This window comes from Cherax quadricarinatus, chromosome 41 (genome assembly GCF_038502225.1).
Source record: "Cherax quadricarinatus isolate ZL_2023a chromosome 41, ASM3850222v1, whole genome shotgun sequence".
In the NCBI taxonomy this organism is placed as follows: domain Eukaryota; kingdom Metazoa; phylum Arthropoda; class Malacostraca; order Decapoda; family Parastacidae; genus Cherax; species Cherax quadricarinatus.
Genome location: NC_091332.1, coordinates 16,882,668 through 16,902,089, shown reverse-complemented (window position 1 = coordinate 16,902,089; position 19,422 = coordinate 16,882,668). Strand labels below are relative to the sequence as shown.

General features: G+C 40.0%; 1 protein-coding gene across 1 annotated transcript; it reads right to left on the bottom strand.

The window, feature by feature from the left end:
* Positions 1 to 2,487: 2,487 nt before the first annotated feature.
* LOC128695915 (UNC93-like protein) lies at positions 2,488 to 13,637 on the bottom strand. Its single transcript, XM_070093037.1, has 8 exons — positions 13,534 to 13,637; positions 12,139 to 12,319; positions 10,790 to 11,033; positions 10,074 to 10,197; positions 9,643 to 9,865; positions 9,070 to 9,229; positions 3,820 to 4,087; positions 2,488 to 3,372 (listed from the first exon to the last, which is right to left on the bottom strand). Exons 1-8 carry the CDS (start codon positions 13,613 to 13,615, stop codon positions 3,110 to 3,112), a joined length of 1,545 nt encoding a protein of 514 aa, XP_069949138.1. The 5' UTR covers positions 13,616 to 13,637; the 3' UTR covers positions 2,488 to 3,109.
* Positions 13,638 to 19,422: the final 5,785 nt, after the last annotated feature.

The following is a 19,422-nucleotide window of genomic DNA, read 5'->3' as shown; positions in this document are numbered from 1 at the left end:
GAATGGAGGGAAAAAAAGTTTGATGGTGAGAAATATACCTTTATGGTGGGAAATACAGCTTTATGGTAGAAATACAGCTTGATGGTGGGAAATAAAGCGTGATGGTGGGAAATAAAGCTTGATGGTGGCAAATATAGCTTGATGGTGGAAAATAAAACTTGGCGGGGATATATAGCTTGGTAGTATGAAATATAGCTTGATGGGAAATATAGCTTGATGGGGAAATTTAGCTTGATGGTGGCGAAATATAGCTTAATGGTGGGGAATATAGTTTTGCGGGGGAAGTATACCTTGATGGTATGAAATATACCTCGATGGTATGAAATATACCTCGATGGGAAATATCCCTTGATTGTGGAAAAATATCTTGGTGGTAGAAAATACAACTTGATAGTGGGGAAATATAGCCTAACGGTGGGAAATATAGCTTGGTGGGAAAAACACCTTGGTGGGGAAATATAGCTTGATGGAGAAATATAGTTTGATGGTGGGAAATACAACTTGGTGGGAAATATACCTTGATGGTGGGAAATATAGGTTAAAGGTAGGAAAATATACACTGATGGTGGGAAATACACCTTGAAGGTCTTTGTTTTGAGTAATTGTACTTATGTGCATCTGTACCTAAATAAAAAAAAATACATCTGCTTAATACTGATTACTTTCGCGTAACACTGAGTACCTCTGAGTAAGGAGTGCTGGAATATGTTTGGTGATGTCTCCAGAATCTGCATGTTTCCCCAGAATATTCTGGGGAAATTCATATTAATCTCGTCCAAGAAGGAAGAAAAAGAAAATTGTTTTGCAAAAGAGGTAAAGAAAATGGAATTTAAAGATAAACTCGGCTGAAAATCTTGTACAGAAATCTGCTTTGAAAAATTATTGCATTGTTTTCTCAGTTGCACAAAATAAATATTTTACCAGATACAGAGACTGTCTGAGAATAGTGAATAAGTGCAAATTGGATAGTACGCAATAGCATTTGGCTGATATAATGACAAGGAAATTAAAAAAAATAATTGCCGGAATAGACCAGTAGATTTCCTCCTGCGCTACCGGAGTTCTGCATTAAAAAAAAAAAAAGTATAGTTAACAAGAAATACTAAGACTTTAACACAGTTACAATAACTTTTTTGACTTCGAGTTTTAGGACTAGCTTGTCATGGGTTCCAACTCCACTCGTTCTGTAATTCATCTTGTCAAGTTTAAACGTTTCCATCAGTTGGAGGTGCGAGTTATTACCTGTAAGTACAGTTTTCTTGTCTTCCTCTAAATTCCTCCAAAGGCTTTACATTTTTTATATTTCTGCTATGTATGATAATCTTTGTTACTGTATTGTGTATACGTGAATAAATTTACTTACTAACCACAGTTAGCTATAACTAGGAAAAAGTTCATGGAGCATGTGGCACGTACATCTGTCTGTTCAATTGTTTATGAGCTATTCCCGGTTTTGGTTTCTAAAAGTCTCTTCTGGTCGACATCAAACGTTAATCATTCATATATCCTACTCAGGAGAATGTTGGCAGTGTCAGTGGAGTGTGTAAGCGCCATTTTGCCATTTTAAATTTTGAAATGGTACAGAAGTATTTTTCATTAATCATCTGGATCATACTTCTCCTGAATGACTTTTTTAATGGTTGAATTATGCTATGAATTGGATGAAACTGTTGTATATATATAAATTTTTGTAGATAATTTTTTTTTTAACTTTCTAATCTAGTTAATAAACCTGAAATTGTAGAAAAAGATATTTATGTAAAGCTCAGGACATTTATTAGGTTTAACGTTCCGCCACGAGTTACTTCTTCAGTCCTAACGTTTTCTCTTAAAAAAATCTCCAAAACTGTGCGTAAGTGTCTTTTTCCATGTCTTGTCGGTATTACTGTATCATCTATCAAAATTGAAATTGTTGGATTCTTTGAATTAGCTGAAGAATTTGTCAGCTTTAAGCTTAGAGTGCTGATGTGTTTCTCTCAAAGGAAGCCTAATCTTTATTAAACAGATTGTGTTCGACGGAGGATAGAGCCTGCATCCTCCATTGCCTTCCATCGTAACTCGTAGTTTCGAGTACGGAGAAAGCTCGATAGCTATCTAGTAGAGTTTATTGTGCACAACCTTAAACAACAATGCTACACAGAATCACAGGTCTGCTCATTATGCCAGGTGGTCTCATGATGGATTGATGACACCAGTTGTCTACGCACCAGAACACCATGCAACGCCAGTAGATGTATGGTTATATAACGCGTTTAGCTGTTATTGCACCATACATTGACAAGATTACCTGATTACATAGATAGTGGGTTAAAGGATATTAGAAGTAAAAATCTGGATCATAGAAATATTATTGGAATGGTACAGAAGAATCCAAAATAAGACATAATAATCGATATTGAGAAGAATAGGACAGTATAGAGGATACGTCTCAGTACCCCTAAGAACATTTGGAACAGGACATTTAAACGGACAAAGAGCACATTCATTTCCTTTCTTTTATTAATTAAATAGGTTACACAGATTAACAGCAATCCATATATATAATATCCACTGAGAAACGTATTTTCTCAAGTCACAGGACCTGTTCTAAACGGTTAGAAAAAGCTTAGGACGGACTATTATACCTTCTAATTTCATAATTCTTGACTTTTCAAAACTCTCTTACATAGGGGATGGTGGCAGTGGTGGGTGTGATGCTGACCGCTGGCCACATTCTAAGAGAGCCAAGAGGAGGCGACAGATCCAATCTGCGCTATTCTGAGAGAAAAACTTCCCCTCACTCCTTCAGTTGCAACCTTGCAACATTGTATAGCTCCTGATGACACACTGAGAAGTGCGAAAGTATTTGAGCTAAAGATTTCCACCCCCTGTGGCTTGTCTTGAGTTGATGAATGATCAGTATTCGTTAACTCAGATGAACAGGGCACAATTATATAAATGTGCGGGATGACCCATGGTGTGGAATGATCGGTATACGTTAAATAGGATGAGCAAACCACTCTTCCGTGAGAGTGAGGAATAATCGGTACATGCTAACTAGAGTCAGCAAGACGCAATTCCCTTATTTTTACTGCCACAACCGACACCAACAAAAGCATCTAAGAATCACTTATAACTCTCTGACGATGAGTTGATCGAGTGGTATGACACTACCGTCCTTGTCCTTCTTCGGGCCTCCCATCTTTTGTATGATCTCAATGGTGTAGTATCCAGTCATGCCTACCACGAGGAAGATGATGAGAATGGTGATCTTGACATCAACGCAGATGGCGGTGCTGCAAGCGTAGGAGATGAAGAAGCCGGCAGACGCCCACAAGTTATGGTTACTGAAAGCTGCCTCACACTGCCCGGGGAAGATCACACCATACAGTGCTGTTGGATGCAAGTTTGAAGGAGTTTTATGTAAAAAGCTAAATTTGTGAGCCTCGAGCCTCAGTTCACTAAGGCCGGATTTTTGACTCTTCAGGCTGTAGAAAGAATGGAGGTTGTAATGTGATAAGCTCCATATATTGTAATAAGTCATTTTATTTTAATATACAAGACATTCCAAGTATTATACATGAATTTAAACATCAACATTAACTGGAATTAAACAAGACGTTATTAACTAGACAGTATAATAATCAGAATGGTATGTCAAGGAATTTGATAGATTAAATTAAAATACCAGACTTTTTTGCAAAGAATCTAAATGTGAGTCTCTTAAGGCTGCTTCTACTTTTCTTAATCAATATTACTTTCCAACCGTATTGTTTGTTTATTCGTTGAGGGTAAAACAAGAAGCTAGGAAGTTTGAATCTCTTCTTGCAGCGATCTCACCATTGATCTGCGTCTGCCAGATTGCGTCACTCACTCCCCAAAAGCCGACAATGACGAAGAACCAAGCGACGTCATCCGGGAGTGGCCGCCAGTACACGAGTGCCACGATGAGGGCCATTTTGATGAGGAAGCCCAGGGTAAAAACAGGCACCCGCCCCAGCACCTTCACCACAGAACTGAGTCCCATGGAGCACAGAGCGTCACACACACCAAAACACATGATCACGTATCCCACCATGTGCACCCCTAGACCACACGATACGTAACCCTGAAACAGTAGAATACTTGGCTGGCAACCAAAGGAGCTTGGATTCGATTCCCAGGTGAGTAGAGACGAATGGGTATATCCCCTCTCACCGGATGCCTCTATTTACCTAGCAGTTAATAGGTACCTGGATACACAAATAACTCGACAAATGGTCCGACTTGGACCATTTACAAAGTCACGGACCGAAACGTCGTCGTAAGCTTCTCTCTTTTATGTGCGGGTTATTTGTGTATCGTTCCAGTCACGGTATTGTGCCTTTTTTTTTTTGTTATTTATAGGTACCTGGATATTAGCCGACTGATGTGGGTGACATCCAGGGCGGTAGTAGCGAGTCTTAGATAGGTATGAGCTTTGCAGCGAGCTGAGATACAATTTTTTTTTGGAATGCTCAGTATTTGGATATTAACATATCTGTATGAAATGCTAAACCCGTCGATCATTCAGGACAAGGTGAAGGCTCGATTCGCCGCCCTCTAACAGCAAGAGGAAAAACGCTACTCCGGTAGCCAGGATTCTCAAAAAGACACTCGTCAACAGCGCATACCTAAACAAGTAAGCTACATATACGTACATTGTTTTATCTGTCTCACCCTGGGTAGGCAGCGTATTTGTCTGGCAAAATGGAATAAGACGAGTGCCTGCCAATCATTTCCCTGGATGAGCCACACAGGCTTAACGCTTAAGAAAAAATCTACTTACGTGCTGCTAGACGTCATTCACCTTCATTTACAGCATCAAAACCACTCTCTAGTGAGGAGACTGCAAAGTATCAGTCTACCGGTGACCCGGTGGTCTGGTGGCTAAAGCTCCCGCTTCACACACGGAGGGCCCGGGTTCGATTCCCGGCGGGTGGAAACATTTGACACGTTTCCTTACACCTGTTGTCCTGTTCACCTAGCAGCAAATAGGTACCTGGGTGTTAGTCGACTGGTGTGGGTCGCATCCTGGGGGACAAGATTAAGGACCCCAATGGAAATAAGTTAGACAGTCCTCGATGACGCACTGACTTTCTTGGGTTATCCTGGGTGGCTAACCCTCCGGGGTTAAAAATCCGAACGAAATCTTATCTTATCTTATCTTACCTCATTTGCAGCATCACAACCACTCTCTAGTGAGGAGACTGCAAAGTATCAGTCTACCTCATTTACAGCATCACAGCCATGCTCTAGCCAGGAGACTGCAAAGTATCAGTCTACCTCATTTACAGCATCACAGCCATGCTCTAGCCAGGAGACTGCAAAGTATCAGTCTACCTCATTTACAGCATCACAGCCATGCTCTAGCCAGGAGACTGCAAAGTATCAGTCTACCTCATTTACAGCATCACAGCCATGCTCTAGCCAGGAGACTGCAAAGTATCAGTCTACCTCATTTACAGCATCACAGCCATGCTCTAGCCAGGAGACTGCAAAGTATCAGTCTACCTCATTTACAGCATCACAGCCATGCTCTAGCCAGGAGACTGCAAAGTATCAGTCTACCTCATTTACAGCATCACAGCCATGCTCTAGCCAGGAGACTGCAAAGTATCAGTCTACCTCATTTACAGCATCACAGCCACTCTCTAGTGAGGAGACTGGAGACTGCAAAGTATCAATCTACCTCATTTACAGCATCACAACCACTCTCTAGTGAGGAGACTGCAAAGTATCAGTCTACCTCATTTACAGCATCACAGCCATGCTCTAGCCAGGAGACTGCAAAGTATCAATCTACCTCATTTACAGCATCACAACCACTCTCTAGTGAGGAGACTGCAAAGTATCAGTCTACCTCATTTACAGCATCACAGCCATGCTCTAGCCAGGAGACTGCAAAGTATCAATCTACCTCATTTACAGCATCACAGCCACTCTCTAGTGAGGAGACTGCAAAGTATCAATCTACCTCATTTACAGCATCACAACCACTCTCTAGTGAGGAGACTGCAAAGTATCAGTCTACCTCATTTACAGCATCACAACCACTCTCTAGTGAGGAGACTGCTAAGTATCATTCTACCTCATTTACAGCATCACAGCCATGCTCTAGCCAGGAGACTGCAAAGTATCAATCTACCTCATTTACAGCATCACAGCCACTCTCTAGTGAGGAGACTGCAAAGTATCAATCTACCTCATTTACAGCATCACAACCACTCTCTAGTGAGGAGACTGCAAAGTATCAGTCTACCTCATTTACAGCATCACAACCACTCTCTAGTGAGGAGACTGCTAAGTATCATTCTACCTCATTTACAGCATCACAGCCATGCTCTAGCCAGGAAACTTCATGTGTAAATTTACCCGCAGATACGAAATGCTTATTGTCTTGCACTTATTACAATGGTGAAATAATGCACAAAACAGAATAAAGTAAAGAAAAACATACAAATAATGAATTTAAGTAAAAGTCTCAATAAAATAAAGAAATAAAGAAAATTATTTGAATCTAATAAAGGTTTATAAATGTAAGAAGGAAAAAAAAAAAGATAATAGTACAAAAGAACGCAGGATATATATACACAATGAAGTATATGTCTTTCATTGTGTATACACTGGGTGTTACTTTTAATCTTTATTTTATGGATTAAGGTATTTGACTTGTAATGGCCAGGTTACCGCATGGCCCATAAAAAAACAGAAAGAGAATAAAACAAAGATAAGGCATAAGCATAAACGACAATAACAGGTAAGTTGCAAGGAATGTCATGTACAGACCACCAGTGAGATAGAGGCTGCTGTCTCACTGGTGGCTTCTGTCTCACTCGACAAGTGAGACAAAGGCTGCTGTCTCACTGGTAAAATTGAAAAAAAAATGAAGTGGAAAAAAGTAATAAATGTACACTTATATGAGTAAAGATATTAAAGTTTAAAAAACATTTACGCAAGTAATGCCAGCAATAAAAATATATTAGTTGAATTGGATGGGGGAAAGAGAGAGGATGTAAACAATCAGCCAACATGCGGGGAAGCCTCACGAAAGTAGGACAAGCATCTGGTAACTGTAATGGTATAATACTATGTCGACAGGTTGATGCATGCAACACCTAGGTGTCTTTATTCTGAAGACGTTCCGCTGACCAGTAGCTTCATTAATTCAGTTCAGAAGTATGCGAGGGAAAATGAAACTGAAAACAGTAGAAGACAGGGTAATCAGTCCTTCAACCTTGATGAGGGTGTTCACCACCGTAGTTTTGTACACCGTCATCTAGGCTAAAGGACTGATTACTTTTTCTTCTACTGTCTCTAATTTCAACACCTTAACATACCTTAGTATTGAATTGATAAAAGACACTGGTTGACGAAATGTTTTCGGAATAAAGATTCCCCAGGTGTTTCATTCATCAACAAGCTTTTACTAGGAAACTTTTGACTCTGTGGAACTTAATCAAGTTATTAACTGATAAAGCAGTAAGTTATTTGGATCTACCACGCGAGGAATAGAGAAGAAATCATAATTTATAATGAACTTCAGGTCAATATTATACAAGCATTTGAGAACAGACGAGTTATAAGGAATGTTAGAGAATTCAGGACACAAAAGAATGTATTAGCGTGTACAACAATAGATGCTTGATTCTCTATCTTTGTAGGAGGAAAATAAGTTGTACTACGACTTTCACTCCATATTTATCTATCTCTTGTTAAGTCAAGGGAGACAAGTGCTCAAGTGCCAAGGACGGAGTGATCATGCAAGTAACTAAGGCTAGTTTTACTACTCCTGCTGCTACTGTTATTACTACTACTGCTACTACTACTACTACTACTACTATTACTACTACTACTACTACTACTACTACTACTACTACTACTACTACTACTACTAATAATAATAATAATAATAATAATAATAATAATAATAATTAATTCATTTCTAAAAAATTTTTACAGAAGAACTTTATAGAATGCACAATCATTTTTTTTCTCTGGGTAGCACAAGGTCTGCCTCAGACAGGTGTCAGGAACAGCTGTGTCACGCCTACAGTACGATGTCATGCTGATACCTTACTGTTTTATACTGTTTAATACTATAAGGAAGGATATCACCACAAATATAAACAAAAGCCAGAACATGTAATAGTAAAAACGACAGTGTACACACTCAACAACTAACTAGAAGTTAGACGAAAGCTAGCAAAATAAGACGAAAACGTTTAAATATTTGATGAATACAGTTAGACATTTGTTCAAATATGATATTCCATCGAAGGTTATGAAGTGAATCCAAAATCTGAAATTTGGAGTTCTGTACTCACAAAATGGTGAATACATGGAAATAAACTCAGGCACGCACGCGCGCACACACACACACACACACATGGGGCCAGGAGCTGTGAATCGACCCCTGCAACCACAAACAGGTGAGCACACACACGCGAGGCGGAGCCAGGAGCTATGAATCAACCCCTGCAACCACAACTAGGTGAGTACACACACAGTGTACATTATTATTATTATTAAAGATTAGTCGGTATTCTCCCGGCCCGGGCCTTTTCCAAGTGGTGGCCCGGCCTTGGCTCCCTCTTTAGGGAGTGTCTGAGACCTAAGTCTCCCATGAGAGGAGGCACAAGGACCTCCTCATCTTTGGGACAAACTGTCCCCAGGCCTAGCCACAAGCTAGGCCGCTCTGGTCTGCCACCCCCGCCCCAAGGGGGCAAATGGGAATGACAGTCTTATGAGCTAAAGGCTCGGGCTCAGGCACCTACCCTACCCTAGAAGCGCTGGGCATGGTGTCGATCCAGCGTACATGGCAGAAGGGCATAGAAGCCAGAGTTCATCCTCCACAAACTCAACTCAGCAATTACATATATAACAATCCCACCTCTATCCCCATTTGCGTAAATACACAAACGTACAACCAGATATCCAATTTAATCCTAATTATACACATAAGCAATATCCATTATACATGCGCAAGCACGGATAATGCCTTAAAGACAAAACAAAAACAATTAGTCTGCTTTTGTAATCCCAGAAATGGAAGTCACATAGAGTACTCACTGCAGTGTAATCTGCGGTGAGAAAACTGTATTCAAAACCTGACCAGATGCTGAGGGGCACAATGAGCAGCTGGTATGGATGACGCAGATGGTTGAAGGTGGCAACTAGCAGCTGTAAACTGCTTTTACCCTCTCCACCGCCACCTACCACTTCCTTAAAGCTGGAAGAGAGCCAAAGTTATTATATATCGCCCCTATAATAATATTGCAAGAATTAGTTTTGAAAATGAAGCCTACAACAGGCACTGTTTACGTCTTTCAACTTCACGTCCGGTAAGTCTTCAGAAAATTGGAAAATTGATGCCCTAACCCCTTCACTTATTCAACCCAAACTGAAATACTAATAAAGCTACTGAACCCATAGAGGAATACCTTGTTGAATATACCTAGCTCTGGGTGGCAGAGTTCATCACCCGATGAACAAAATCCATCCTCTGTGAAGGAAAATGACCGGGATACATAGCCTGGTCCTCACTATTCTAATATCACATAGAAGAGGGTAGCAGCCCAGTTGTAATATGTATAAATTTACCTAATAAATAAAATTTTATGACAAGTCACTAGATTAACTCACGAACTAATAGGATCGACGAAGATGATGACGACAACAGAGGAGAGGAGGGAGCAGAGGAGGAAGATAGAAGCTAAGGTGTAAATCTGCCAGAGAGGCGGGCCTTCCCTCCCGCTGGAGTCGCTGCTGTTGAGCTCTCTGGTGGGCTCAGAGATGCAGAAGTTGTACCCACAGGACAGTAGCTCCGCCTCCGTCCGGTTGACTTCCTCTACACCCACAGACAACACTGTTAGGTAAGAAATAATGAGAGAGAGAGAGAGAGAGAGAGAGAGAGAGAGAGAGAGAGAGAGAGAGAGAGAGAGAGAGAGAGAGAGAGAGAGAGAGAGAGAGAGAGAGAGAGAGAGAGAGAGAGAGAGAGAGAATATTGACTATATTGTTATCATATATAAAATATAAATATGTGCTGGTTATGTATAAATAGAGTGGCTCTGTACCTGAGGAAGCAATGAGACTACCCCACACGTGGTTAAATTGGAAGAACATGGAGAAAATGCCGAAGAACTTTGTTATGATAACATCACTGTTCTCTCCCACAAGACTGGCGTATCTCAGCCCAACCTACAACAAGGAAGAGACAATGATGCATCACCGCGATACTGGCGCATTTCAAGGCAGATCCAATGATATGTCTAAATCAAACTTTGATTATTCTTCAAGCAGTAATAAAGCTCCATGTTTATCACTGTTTCGGAGAAAAATTAAAGACTATTGTCTAGATTGTATTTCACTAGAAAAAAAAAACATAAAATCAGATTATTACAAATATAGAAAATACAATCTTCGTCTTTAAAAGGAAAAAAAAGAAAAGTAAACATTTAATGCAGCAGTCAGGACCCCATGTTTAGTGCTACATAAAACAGTAAATCATTTGTTACCGCAAAACAAAACAAAGCAAAAGAAAGAGGAAACTGCAAATATTTTAAATTGATATAGTTGAATATATAATGTCATTAATTCCAGGTGTAAATTTATCATTAAGAAAACCCACCTTTTGCATGTATTAAAATAATTCTGAAGACAGCAACCATAAACTGTAGCCAAATAATGTAAAATTTATAGATGGGGAGCAGAATTGATTGTATTTGAAAAAAAATCTATAAGGCATATACAATAGAAAATTTAAACCCAGAATTTGCCTGCCCTGGCACACCTTGGTTAAGTAAATGGATCTGGAGGCCCAGAGCGGTGCAGCTCCCAAGCCCAGGATGACGGCTGTAGGTACGAGAGTGTAGATCTCTGGGTAGAACTGAGCTGCGATGTAGGAAGAGTAGCAGAACATGGAGAGTGCTATTGTGTACTTCTCCTTTAACAACGACAGCAGCCACGACGGCAAGAAGCAGCAGGAGAAGACGAAAGCACCATAAAGAACAGTCAGTGATGCTGTTCCATCTATCCTGAAAAATCAGCAGATTATGACAGGGTGTGCGTGTGTGTGTACTTACCTAGTTGTAACCACCAGGTGAAGGGGTAGAATCTCAGCTCCTGGCCCTACCTCTTAAACTACAATTGCCAGCTCTGTTGGTTCCTGGCCTCGTGAGCCCTATCATACCTATTCTTGAAACTGTGTATCGAGTTTGTATCTACCACTTCTTATTGTAATTCGTTAAGCTTATTTGACGCCCTCATACTGAAAAAGTATTTCCTAACATACCAGTGGCTCATCCGTGTCTTTACCTTCCATCTGTCAAATACTCCTAGTATATTGTATGTCGTAATCATGTCTCCCCGAGGATCATCTTTAGCCTTTCCTCGTAAGTCACCTCAGCTCTGGGACAAGTCAGATTTCAAACCTCTGGATTTTTTCGTGATTTCTTACATGGGACGTCCATGATGGGGCTGCATACTCTATGTGTACTCGTAATATGTAGTTGCAGAGGTCGAGACTCAGCTCCTGGCCCTTCCTCTTCGCTGGCAGGTACTGGGTTCACTTTCTCCTGTTTTCAAGAGCCTTATTGTACCTCGTTTATAAAACTATGTATGAATCCTCCCTCTACTACTCAACTGTCCAGGTTATTCCTCTTTCTGAGCACTCTAAGGCTGAAGAACTACTTCCTAACATCCCTGTAAACTATCTGTGCTTTCATCTTCTAGCTGTGCCCTCGTGTACCCGTTTCCCGTCTCTCGAACAATCTGCCCTTGTTAGTACTATGTGTCTGTGTTTTAGTTACCGTTTGCCAAAGAAACTTATCAATAAACACTAAACCCTTCGCGCGAAAGTTTTATTGTCTAATTTTTCAACTTATCGGTGTTCTGAACCATTTACATCACGAACCGTGATGACAATATCCGCACACTTCTGGCAAGGTAGTTACTCAAAGAATGATGGTCAATGTGTTTTCTTTTTCTTGGGGGGGGGAGAGGGAGGGATCACCCTACCTTGGTAGATAAAGGCCAGTGTGGCAAAAAAAAAAATATACATTTACAATAAGACGTACTTATCATTCTTCAAATAAAAGCATGTCTGAAGCTCGTGATGATGGATAACAATGCTTCACTCACTTATTAATGGATGACTGGAGATTAGACATTGAATTAAAGCTGGTAAAGAGCAAGCTGAAGGCGATGGAGATGACTACTATGTTCTTCATGATCAAAAACTTCTCTTGTTTCTCCGCCGATGTGAGGTCCTTCCCAGAGGTCTTGTCAGCCTCCCCGACTGTCTCTTTTTTAACGTTTCTGCCTGAAGAAAATTGACTGTTTAGTTTTAGAACTGAGGAAGATGAGACAGTTACAGAGATATTACGTATGACTTACCACTTGACCTCAAAAAAAAAAAACCTGAACTACGACTATTACTGCGACATTTTTCAAGTCATCTTGACTTGAAGAGGCTCTATTTAGACCGAAATATCGCCCAAGTAAAGACTTATTCTGTATACTCGTGTCTTTGTCCACATACCCATCGATATTTACTAATCAATGTTTACTAATCTGGACCACGTCTATAGTCACTCCTCTGACTCTATAAAGCGCCAATGAGTAGTGTGGCTTTATGGAGGTTAATATTCCATTAGTCCATTACATTATTATTATTATTATTATTATTATTATTATTATTATTATTATTATTATTATTATTATTATTATTATTATTATTATGTACGAGAATCGCTAACCATTATGGATCATTTAGCAATAATTAACTATTAGTTTGCATACATAAGATAAAATAATTAAAGCAAGTTCCACCAACCTTAATGTTCAAACTAGACACATTAAAACTTAATTTCTTTTAAAGAGACCACACTTATAAAAAGCAACAAAGTGAAACGTAAATATAAATATTTATCACCCGACATATTCAGCGAAAAACAAAGGGACAATGAGCCACATTCCACCTCCGGGGAATAAACGATTCTGTGTAGTACGTAGGAGAAAAAAATTGGTAGAAGTTTGTCCGCAGACATTAACAAACACAAATATGTTTTCAACAAGAACTACCTGAATAATGCATGCGTTGTTGACGGGAATACAGAGGGACACGTTATAGGTTGAGCCGACGTGGAGATATTTATCACGGAGCCAAATCTCAGTACACGCCAATATTACTTTAACAAACACAGTTACTCAAAAAATAAGAAATTACAATGTCGTCACCGTGGAAGTGCACACAATCATGGAACATACGTCGCCCTGCTCACCACCAGATATGGTCGTCAGGTGATGTGCCACTGAACATAAAACTCACTGCCACCCTGAGGCACTCCTGATCATATAAGAATATGTTTCTTACCCTTATTTACATTAGAGAAGTATCATGGTCCTGGGACCAAACCGTTTCCTGTAAAAAGAATATCCTAATGTTTACATTTTGTGTTTTTTGCCTTTAAGACTCGGTATCGCTTGTCGTTCTTGCCTACCCGAAATTTTGCGAATAATTATGGGTTGTCTTACTGTGCTGGTCATCCTCCTTATCAGTAAAGGCTGGATTGTCCACCCCTGACTTCTCATCCTTGGCCATGCCGCACGCTTCCATCTGCAATTAAAAAGCCTTTTAGAAAATGAATTGTGTGGTGACATAAATTAATTCATAAGCAGACGAGATGCGGCCCATGAGCCAAGACCCCAAACCCCGAGCTCTTGTTTTCTTACTTCACTTCAATGCCCTACCTATGTACGGCATACTGCCCTCCTTCCCAGATTAGAATGTTGTTATCAGACGAAAGTCACTGTAGAGTAAAAGCACTATAGTTCATAGTCACTGCAGACTACAGTCACTGCAGACCACAGCTTCTGCAGACCACAATCACTGCAGATCTCAAACACTACAGACCAGACACGGTAGACCAGTCACCACAATTAGGTGAGTACTGTAGGCCGTAGTCACTGCAGACCAGTCACTGTAGGCCGCAGTCACTGCAGACCAGTCACTGTAGGCTGCAGTCACTGCAGACCAGTCACTGTAGGCTGCAGTCACTGCGGACCAGTAACTGTAGGCCACAGTCACTGCAAACCAGTCACTACACATCACAGACTCACGATTCCAATACTATGACACTATTTTTTTAACATATGCTCAATACAATACTGTCCTTGAGCAGACTATGCAATAACACTGATGAGACAGACTTTATGGGAACTCAAGCTCCCGGCCCACTGGATGTGGCGCAGGCACACACGTTATCAAACTTTCAGTATCTTAAACTGGGATGCGAAACTTATTCCCGGTAAGCCTTGCATCATTAGAGTCTTGTCCTGTTTCCTGAAGAACAAACCACTACCAGACACACAAATACAATGTAAATGATTCCTATTATGGAGATGACATATGAGGGGCTTATGGAAGGGCACCTGAGCATCACCTCACGGACTGGTATCCAGGAGAGGACTGAAGACTAACCTGTGACCTATGTGGAGTGAAAGTAGCTGAGGAGAGAAGCACTTGTTGCTAGAGTTGCAAGCCCGGTTATTATGGTATGGCTGTAAAACAGTATTGACAAAGATGGATATTTCAAAAGACATTTTGAACAGAGCGAACAGTTATGATGCTTCGCTGCGCTCTATTAAAGAGTTTCTGACCTTGCCTTCTCTTCTTTAAGAGAAGAGAAGGCTAGGGCAGTAACCTATATCCAATGTATTGTTAACTTTACAAGTCGCACTGACGAGTATGCTATGAACAAGCTAACAAACTTTGTCTTTTAGATTAATATTTTCTTTGATTAGAGCTCTAACAAATTAGCCAGCATAAACAAAAGGAAATGATCTAACTGGGAGATGAAAGTGAAAGATCAGATATACCGAGCAGTAACTTAAGTAATTTTTATTAAATCTTTACCATATATAATAATAATTTTTAAAATAATCAACTGATCGTCTTAAGATCGCAAATGTAAGCTTCTCATGTTATGTAAGTCACATGGAAGCTTGGTTTTAATTAAACATTTGTGCCTAATAATTTTGTGTTGGTCATCAAACAAGTGAAATATGTCCACTCCAGCGTTTCCCAATGTATCTTCAGTTTGTAATGCCTCATTGTCGGCAGTATTTTGATGCAGCTGGACCGCAATCAGGCAATTCCTTATTTTTTTATATCATTAATTAACTTTGGTTGTACGGCAACACAATTCTATACGATTTACATGGTTGTAACAGAAGCGAACTATATTTTCCTGTGAAATTACATCATGCAAGATGGCTTGTTTGATCAGAAAGACGATGAGAACATCGTTAAGCATTCCACTGTAAGTTAAGCGCTCTTATGATGGCTAACAACTCAAAGTAGGTACTGATTATTTGTTAGTGCAATAGTTATTGCACCACATGAAATGTCTCTTATTTTGTTTATCATTTTCTTACCACTATTGTTTCTCTACTTTGAGTTACTGAGGTTAACTCCTAGACGTAATTTTTTACGCTCTTGATTACGGTGCATCTTTATCTGCCATGAAAAAGTACCGGGAAATCAGGTTCAGCGCTGTTGGTAACATTCTCTGTGGACTCGTTGTCAAACAAGAAGTCAGAAACATTCAAACACAACCTACCAGTTTGCTTCGATCAAACAAACTTGGCTTTGGGATCTCGCAAGGCTATGAAGCAGCGGCTTATGCAGTAAGGGCTCATTTCATGGACTTTCCGAATATACGGCAGTATTTAAATTAGATTTCCGGAATGTATTTAACCTAGTTTAAGGAGACGTGGGTTTGGAAGCTGTTAGAGAGAATTTCTCTTTTATTTTGCCATTCGTTTCAGCTATTAAACCCAAGTTTCAACTCTGTTATTCGGCGGGCATGAAATCATTGCGTCAGACAAGCATGAAAATCCATTCCTCATATTCATCTTTTGCATAACGGTAAGAGAACTCACAGTCATATTGATCAGTAAACTCAATATTCTTTACCGGGATGATGGTACACTGGCAGATATAAAAGAATCCCTCTTAGTAGATCTTCGAGAGGTGAAGTCACGAAGAATCCTTGGACTTGTCCTCAACTCTTTTACTGCTGTTAGATTAATCTTACCAGAAGTCTCAACTACCATCCCCGCTTCCTGACAGTATCCTACGGGGAGCACCTTTCGGCTGACTTAAATATGATAAACCAAAACGCATGTTAGTAGCTTAGCTCGACCATTATACCATAAGGATTTCAAGTGATGAGAGCATCCAAAATACGATATACTGTAGACTTTGGAATGTTTGATTAGATGCAGGATTTTCCAGAGATCACATCTCGTCCCTGTGACAGTGACGGAGCGCTGTTCATGTCCCCTTGTATTCAATGAATCTGGCGTACCTGAATTTAGAGACGTGGAAGCGCCCAACACCCATGTGTGGCCTAATTGCGACAGACGTCGATGTGAAGCGACCATCCAAAACACAAGTTAAATGTAGCAGGGTTGCATGTCGTTGGGTTTATAGGTGTCACAAACCTGGAGGAGTTAGAAGTGAGAGGAAAGCAGAGAAAAGTAATCGCCCAGAAGTGTTTTGTAGGTTCGTTCCCAATGATCATGAGCATTAAGTTCATCTATAATCAGAGATGGTTTTTAAAGTTGAGGGAAGTAACAAGCAAATTGATTTTCTGTGCATCAAGGAAAGTTTTATATATTATAAGGAGTGTGCACCATGCGCTACTAATTTTTATTTGTACACAGCGAGTATTCCAGTAGCCCTCCTGGATATCAATTGAGAGGAAGGTGCCAAGAAAAAAAGTCTGACAGAATAAGCATGGCGAGGGGCTCTCTCTCTATCCATACACTTTCCTTATAAACTATGTATCCCTAGACAGCAAAGAAGAGACGAGGACGAAATCAACCGTCACTACTTATGCTATTATTGGATTGATATCTGAGAGCAGCACCTGGACATTCTGGTAAGAGAGAACGAGCTTTGAGGGGAATGGGCATGAAAAGGGACAACAGGAGGTAGAGTATTACTTATAGTGGGTACGGAGATCACCCCAGGGTCAGAACCTGAGGAATGATGTGCCCTATACCGGCCATAAATTCGCAGTTGTTGATGCTATAGTTATAGTATGAACAGAAGAGGGAACGAGAAGAAAGTGCAGTTTGGACAGGCTGAGGACAAGGAAAGGTGTAAGTAAAGAGGCGAATAAATAGACACGGGCTGTTTTTTCCCATCTCAAAAACTCCGTCAATGCAAGCTACACTCCATACGAAGGTCTTTCAAAATCGCATAGAAGTGGGTGATCCCGTCTGATGAGAACGAGTCTCATTGGCGTTATTTGAACAAGTGAAGCACCTAAACCGTTGCTTCACAAGTGGATCGAACAGAGACAGTGTGTATTTAGTTAGTGCTGCATAAATTGTCTCCAGCACAACTTAATGGGCTGTTGCCCATTGATTCCAGTATGAGGAAATTTTAGAAGTAGGAGGTAGCAGAGACTGCCGGCCCTACGTTTACTGGAATGGGGATCGAGAGCTCGTAGCTGTGCATCATATGAATCTTCCTTTGTATCGGACAAAGTCTTGATGTTAGCTTATCCTCAACGTTGTAAAAATAAAGGGAAGGAGCACGAGTGTATGCATATTTCTCTGGTATGGGTGAAATACACATTAATTTCCCTTCTGTACCTTGTTATAGCGTGACAAGCAGCAATACCAAAAGCATTAATATCATCTAAGAATTGGACGAATGTATAGAAGAAATTGGGCCAGTCTTATCGTGCCTAAGGGTTGGGTTACTCCATGAGTTCTGTGCTTCCTTGGAGACTACCTGACAGTCTCCTACACGGGTAATAGTGGAGGGACCCGCGTGTTGGTTCTTGTAGAGCACTGTAATCATTGTCCAACGAATTTCAGTTTCATGGCCAAGAAGAATGACATCCCCTTCGAAGCAGCATTCTTCTAGGAATGCGCTTCTGATGGCTTCCAGGAGTTCCCTTGAGTGAGCAAAGGCACAGTTCTATCAGCAGTGAGGATGATTAAGATAATTTCTTAAATTTCAGCATCGGTATGACTGCGGCTGCAGCAGGAATGGTTGTTACTGACGTGGAAGAATGGGAACCTTCTAATGTCTTCTTCACACGCCTTGCTTCATATGATCAACATCCTCTTCCTCTGAACTATGGCTCAGCTGTTTTCTTCTGATTATCATTTAATCATTCCCGCAGTATCACCAGGAAAAGTAGCACAAGCTGCAGCCCTAACACAAAACGGTTACTACAGCACTTGACGGCTATATTCAAAAGCACATTCTATGTCTAAACGATATATACCTATACAGTATTTATGTTTATAGGATCAAATTTGAGTTCATATATATGTCGTGCGGAATAGGTAAAACTGGTCAATTAGAAAGAACTCATTTAAAATTAAGTCCTTTCTAAACAAATTTCTTATACTTTGAAAGATACATTTTTCCATTTATGTTAATGTAAAAAATAATAATTTTGTACCAAAAGAACCTTAGAAAACTTACCTAACCTTATTATAACAAGCGCAATTTAATTTAGCCTAATCCAAGTAAATATATTTTAGATAAGTTTACAATAATTTAATAATAAACAAATACATTTAAAATATATTTAGTTGGATTAGGCCAAATTAAATTGTGCTTCTTATAATAAGGTTAGGTAAGTTTTCTAAGGTTATTTTGGTACAAAATTAATTTTTACATCAACATAAATTAAAAAATATATCTTTAAACATATAAAATTTTAGGATTAAATTTTAAACGAGTTCTTGCTAACTGACCAATTTTACCTATTCGGCACGACACACACACACACACACACACACACACACACACACACACACACACACACACACACACACACACACACACACACACACACACACACACACACACACACACACACACATATATATATATATATATATATATATATATATATATATATATATATATATATATATATAGTAGGTTGGTAGACAGCAACCGCCCAGGGAGGTACTACCGTCCTGCCAAGTGAGTGTAAAATGAAAACCTGTAATTGTTTTACATGACGGTAGGATTGTTGGCGTCCTTTTTTCTGTCTCATGAAGATGCAAGATTTCAGGTACGTCTTGCTACTTCTACTTACACTTAGGTCACACTACACATACATGTACAAGCATATATATATACACACGCCTCTGGGTTTTCTTCTATTTTCTTTCTAATTCTTATTCTTGTTTATTTCCTCTTATCTCCATGGGGAAGTGGAACAGAATTCTTCCTCCGTAAGCCATGCGTGTTGTAAGAAGCGACTAAAATGCCGGGAGCAAGGGACTAGTAACCTCTTCTCCTGTATATATTACTAAATGTAAAAGGAGAAACTTTCGTTTTTCCTTTTGGGCCACCCCGCCTCGGTGGGATACGGCCGG